General features: G+C 50.2%; 1 protein-coding gene across 1 annotated transcript; it reads right to left on the bottom strand.

Annotated features, from left to right (window-relative positions):
• Window positions 1-145: 145 nt before the first annotated feature.
• lingo4b (leucine rich repeat and Ig domain containing 4b) lies at window positions 146-4,151 on the bottom strand. The gene is made up of 3 exons (XM_076029498.1): window positions 4,037-4,151; window positions 2,906-3,029; window positions 146-2,787 (listed from the first exon to the last, which is right to left on the bottom strand). Exon 3 carries the CDS (start codon window positions 2,773-2,775, stop codon window positions 931-933), a length of 1,845 nt encoding a protein of 614 aa, XP_075885613.1. The 5' UTR covers window positions 2,776-2,787; window positions 2,906-3,029; window positions 4,037-4,151; the 3' UTR covers window positions 146-930.
• Between the last annotated feature and the right edge of the window lie 2,043 nt (window positions 4,152-6,194).

Here is a 6,194-nt window from a genome sequence, read left to right as displayed (position 1 = left end):
GTGTGTTTCCATTTTTTGTTATTTGTTTTTTTAAGAAAGTGTGAGAAAACCTACAGCTGTAGGAATTATCTTCATTTTTAGCTCACAAATGGAACTGATGCCTCCCTCTGGGCTAGTGACCATATCCCCAGCCAGGTGATGGTGCCGCCTCTCTGAGCCCGCCCCTATTATTGTCATCTACCAAACGTGGAAGGTCCATCGGTGCGTCAAGTTTTAGCTGGAAGCTGTAAACAGAGGGGTAAACCCTCAGGAACTCGAGGCATTGAAACTGTAAAAATGCAAAAAAACATGGAATCTTGAAGCTCACCACACTAAAACAAACAAAAAAAGCCTCTTCTACTCTCAGATTATTTGGCTCCATATTATTGCAGGTTTCACGAGAACTTGTTTCTCATCGCCGCAAGTCTCAAGTCCTAAGTCAGAACACTTAAACGCTGGAAGAGCAAAAAGTCTCTCAGAGTGTCTCGTGTGTGCGAAAGCAAAGCAGAAATAGCAACCGGCGAGGGGGGTCAGGAGGGCAAACGTGTGTGTGTGTGTGTGTGTGTGTGTGTGTGTGTGTGTGTATTTGTGTCTGTGTGCTTGGCTTGAATTGGCAAGTCGAGCTGAGCGCTATCGTGAAGAAACGTTAAAGCACCTGAATGTTGTGTTTCTCTGTCTCTTGAAGATGTGAGTGAGTGGTGAAAAAACAACAGCAGTGTTTAAATTAACTACTGCATGCTACGTTTGAAAAAAGAGAGATTTCACAGTCATGAAAAACAAACACAGTGACCTCAGGGTAGCGTCATTCCAATGTCTTAGCGCTCGACAAACCCACTGTGATGTCCTCATCTCCTCGAAGGAACCGAGGAACCTCCCAGCAGAGGCCTCATCGAGAGCTCCCCATCAATGCCCCACCCACTTTATCTGGTCTCTGTTTGTTTTTTTTTTAAATCAAATGAGTTTCATGGTGAAGCGTCCGCCGTCACCGTCGCTGCCACCACCGCCCATGGACGAGCGCGGCACAAAGTCGATGGTGGCCGTGTGTTTGATCTGCCCTTTGCTCTGGCTCCAGAAGAACATGAAGACAAAGCAGATGGCCACGGAGCTCAGGAAGGACAGGAAGCCCATGGTGGTGGCTATGACCAGCGTCTTGGCATCGAAGGGGTACGGCTTGGCCACCTGCGCTGAAGAGTTTGCTGCCTGCGGGTTGGCCGGCTCCACCCATCCCTCCTCTGGGAAGAGGGTGGCGAGGAGGGTCCGGTTGCGGGGGAGACCCTTGACGTGGAGCCCCACAGTCAGGCTGTCGTTGCCGGCCGCATTGCCCGCCAGGCACCGGTAGGAGCCGCTGTCCTGTACCTGGGCGAAGCGCACCTCCAGTGTGCCGTCTGGCAGGACCCGGATGCGGCCCGTTGATGAGACCACGCCCTTGTTCGGGGAGGAGGAGACCCAGGTGACGGATGGGCGGGGGTCCCCGTCAGCCTTGCAGGAGAAGAGCACAGTGGTGCCCTCCTCCACCCGCTGCTCCTGCGGCCTGCGGTCCAGGATGCGGGCCGGCCGACAGGTGAAGAGCCGCGGCAGCTCTTTCTCCGAGAAGTCCCGGAACTCCCGCTGGCGGACAGCGTCGGGCGACGAGCAGGTGGGCTGGTGGCCGCCGAAGTCCAGGCGCAGCCGCCGCCGCACCACCCAGACCAGGCGGCAGTCACAGGCCAGCGGGTTGCCGTCCAGTCGCAACACCTGCAGGTCGCCCACCGAGTGGAAGGCGCCCTCCTCCAGCGTGCTTAGCCGGTTGGCCGTCACGTTGAGCGTGCGCAGGTGGGCCAAGCCCCGGAAGGCGGCCGGCTCTATCCTTAGCAGGGCACCGCCGGCCAGGTGCAACTCCTGCAGCCGCAGCAGGTCGCCCAGCATGTTGCCCCGCACCACGGCAATGGGGTTGAAGGACAGGTCCAGGACGCGCAGGTAGACCAGGTGGCGGAGTGCCGTGTAGGGCACGGAGGTCAGGTTGCAGGCGGTGAGAGCCAGTGAGGTGAGGTTGAGGCCCACCAGGCTGCCGCCGGCTACGGTGTCCAGCGACGGCCAGCCAGAGATCTGTAGGCTGCGTAGGCGCTGCAGCCGGCGGAAGGCGTTGTCAGGCAGTGCCGAGACGGCCAGGCGCAGCAGGCGCAGACGGCCCAGGCCCTGAAGCTGCGACAGCGCCTCTGTGGGGACGGAGGTCAGGTTGCTGCGGTCGATGCTAAGCTCCTGCAAGCCCTGCAGGCCGTGAAAGGCCCGCTGGGAGATGAAGACCAGGTCGTTCTCCTCGGCTCGCAGCGTCTGCAGGCTGCTTAGCTCCCGGAAGGTGAAGTCCAGAAAGACCAGGATCTCGTTCTGGCTCAGGTCCAGGTGGCGCAGGGCCGACAGGCCCGCGAACACGCCCACCGGGAGGATCTTCAGCCGGTTGTTGTTGATCCGCAGCGTCCGAAGGCCCTGCAGGCCCTGGAAGGCCTCCACCTCGATCATGGAGATGAGGTTGTCGCTCAGGTCCAGCTCCTGGAGCTGTGGCAGGCTGGAGAACTGGCGCCGGCCCACTGTCTTGATCTTGTTGTGGGATAGATCCCAGCGCCGGGCGTCGCCGGAGAAGCCCTCTGGGATTGAGCTCAGGTGTTTTCCGGAGCAGATGACCTCCTTGGCTTCGCCGTCAGACCTGCACAGGCAGCGAGGAGGACAACTTCCTGCTGCTGCTGCAAAGAGGGCCATGCCCAGCTGGAGCAGGAGGCTCCACCCCCACCACCACCGCACCGCTGAACACTCCAGGAACATCGCTGGCCCTGCCTGGAGGACACACACATGCACACACACCAGGAGGACCTTAGATGTTTAAATCTGAGTTCTTTTTTTTTTTTTTAAAAAACAAGGAAAACCGCAGAATCTTGAATCTGTGGTTTCGCACCGTTTCAGACTCTGAGTGCAGATTTTCATCACCAGCCGTGGTCACGTCGGGATGAGACTTGAGTCAAGTCCTCCGAAGAAACCTGGGACGCTCATCAGCGACATCTGTGTCCATCTGGAGGAATCTGGAAAAAAGAAGGAAGAAGAAGAAAAAAAAACTTTACTTAAAAGGAGCAGGAGACCTCACAAAGAGGAACACCAAGTTCTTCTAAACCGTCTCAGATCTGCGAAATCCCATCGTGCCTGTTTCACCCTCCAGAGAAGTGCACAGCTGTGGGCCCCAAGTGAAGAGCAGATGTTTAGATATTTTGTCGGTCTGGCCTACATCCCTGCAGCTCTGCCGCTGTCGAGCAAATCCCCACTCTAGTGATTATCAAAAAAAAGGTCTCACTTTTCACTCGCGGGGGGGAACATTTTATCCTCTCAAAGACCGAAAAAATGCCCTTTAAGAGCCGTCGAGACGTGCATCCACGTGTGCCCTACTTTTTTTTTTTTTTTTTGTTATAGCATCACCAGCGTTGCTCTCGTCCTCGCCATGCATGATGACGATGAGCTCTCAGCTGATTTTTTTTTTGTTCTTTTTTTTTTTTTCCTCTTCTTCTGGGTCAAACATTTGGGTGTCAATGTGGCATCTGCAGCCAAAGAGGATGAGGGGAAGAAGTCGCAGTGAAACTAAAAAAAATTAAATAGTCAAATTTTCATCCATGAAGAGTATCAGTCAGATGTTTGGTCTGGTCTGCTGACAGGGAACTCTGCCATAAAATTCTCAAATTTTAACTTCCCTTTTTGTTTTGTATCTGCACATTATTCAGCTTAATTACAAAAAGTAAAAAGTAAAAGAAGTTTGAAGCTTGACTTTGAGAAGATTCTGACCCACTTCATTTATTTCAGCAAACATTTTGACATTAAAACAGGAAGAAAATGTTCTGAACATGAAGGAAGTGAACCAGTTGTTAAAAAGAGAAAATTAAAGTATGATTTAGTTTCCCTTGAAAGAGAAGGGCAGTTAGGAAAAAAAAACAACAACATTCAAAGCAGCAGTGCAAGGAAAAGGTGGTTTCCTTGTACCAAAACCAATCTGGATGGAAGTGGAGATAAGAGCCCAGAGAGTGGTAAATAATTCAAACATTACATAATTAGACGAATCCTCCGCCTGCGTGTGGACTCTGCGGTTAAATAAACCAACATCGAGGCAGTCAGTGGTGTAAATTATTGATCTGACGTCGTTTGGCTCCAAGACAAAAAGAAGACTTAAAAAAAAAAAATTGAAAAAAAAAACTGAAAAAAAAAATCACAAGACAACAAAAAAAAATAAAATACTTTGTTAAATTAATCCAAACTGAAACAATCCATCAAAACCAGTGCAGAAGAACCTACGGGTGAGACTGAAACGCCGTCCGGGCCGAGATTGCAGCCTGCAGCTCCCCCTCCACCGTCAGACGGAGGACGGAGGGGCTACAGCTGTCCGCTCTCTCTTACTCACTCTCTCTCTCTTTCTGTCTCTCTCTCTCTCTCCAGCTCAGACTCCTCCTGCTGTCTGGCTGCTGAGATTGCTGCGTCCCAACCCTGCTACTACTCCTCCTCATCTTCTTCCTGATCCCACCTAATGAAAATGCAAGCTCAATGTCTCATTTTTTTCAACCTTGTCTGCACTGCACCTGGTTGAGATATATATATATAACACAACTTCTTATAAAAAAGAAAAAGCAGCTCCTCAGGGGAACTATTTCCCGCTCGTAAACAACAGAAGAATCACAGACAGCCTCCAGTTCATGCAGACGATCCGTTCAACCGTCTTGAACAGCTCAGTCTGAAGTGCTTTCAGAGCATCAGAGCATCAGAGCATCACAGGGCCAATCCTTTTGAGCAGAAAGAGGGTGGAGCCATAGCCAGGGTTTTCACCTGTGACAGAACCACGAGCTGATGCTGTTTGACTCCGCCCACGATTGGAGGCTGCCAACCAAAAGTAGATTTTTCAATTTTTTTACATTTAAATAATGTATATATATATATATATTTCTATTCTTGTCAACTCACTTTCCTGTCAGTAGAGCAGCTTTTTCTTTTTTCTTTTTTTTACAAGGGACAAGCAGGTGTCTGAAGTGGGCGGGTTCTCATCCCAAAAGGCCGCGAACTCCACGACCCCGCTCGACCCTGTTCTTCAAATTAGAAAGTGAGTGAATGGTAGTATGTTGGTTCATTTTTTTTTCACGTATGTATGCATGGGTGCCACCCTCCATCCCCCAAAAGCATCTAGCTTGGTCGCATGAGTATCAAGTTGCGAGCGTGAATTGTGCTAAATTTTTCCTGTTCCACACGACCACTGCCGCCGCCAGTCTGGCTGCTGGTTTGGACAAGCAGTGAAGATCAGGAGGAGGCTGAAAACACTTCAATAAAATCAAGGTATTTTTAAAAACTGCTGATTAATTAAAGTTAATTTAGTTAATTGCATTAATAGACAGTTTAATCTGGCTCCATGAAGGCAACACAGAATTCCTTGAAAGCAGCAGGTTAAATCCGAGGGGCTCGTGGTGACGCAGTGGTTAAGGTTCGATTCGATTCTGAGTTGGCATGTTCTCCCCGTGTCTGCTTCTTCCACAGTCCAAAAAGATGCATGTACGGCCAATTGGAAACTTGTCCCTAAGTGTGAGTGCGACTGGTTTGTCTTTTTTTGTCTCCATGTGGCCCTGCAATGAACTAGTGACTTGTCCAGGCTGTCACCCTTGCCTTCGCCCTATGACAACTGTGACAGGCTCCAACAGACTCTCATGACCCTGAGTAGAAGAAGCAGGTGTTGAAAATGGATGGAAGGATTAAATCACACATTAAACAACACCACAAATAACAAAAAAAAAAGTTTCTGTATTCAATGATTAATTACTGCAGTCAGCAGCTTGTTAGGTCTGATTTGGTCAATTTGAGCAACTTGACTGGCCGAAGGGAATCTGACATTTCCCTGTCGGGTGACAGACCCCGCCGAAAAAAAAGAAAAAAATAACAAAAGAAAAAATAACTGTCTTACGTGAACAAGAACAAAGAAATCCTGCATCCTAACGCTTAGTGGTGGATGAAGAGAAAAGCCAAAACTGACGTGGCAACCAACCAGACAGAGACTCAGAGGATCCTCTGTCTTTCGGATGGAGTCCCGCCGTATTAATTTTTCTGCCACTGGCCGGAACTCATTCGTCTTCACAGACAGATTCCACTCCTTTAAAATCAGGACCCTCCTCCCACCGACTGTACCTCCACTTTCTCCCAAAGACGCTTGTCTTGATGAGATCTCAAGTCAG

This window comes from Nelusetta ayraudi, unplaced genomic scaffold, assembly GCF_046127955.1.
Source record: "Nelusetta ayraudi isolate G7.1 ecotype Tasmania unplaced genomic scaffold, CSIRO-AGI_Nayr_v1 ptg000003l, whole genome shotgun sequence".
Classification (NCBI taxonomy): domain Eukaryota; kingdom Metazoa; phylum Chordata; class Actinopteri; order Tetraodontiformes; family Monacanthidae; genus Nelusetta; species Nelusetta ayraudi.
The sequence above is the reverse complement of the archived record's forward strand: the minus strand, read 5'-3'. Positions and strand labels throughout refer to the sequence as shown.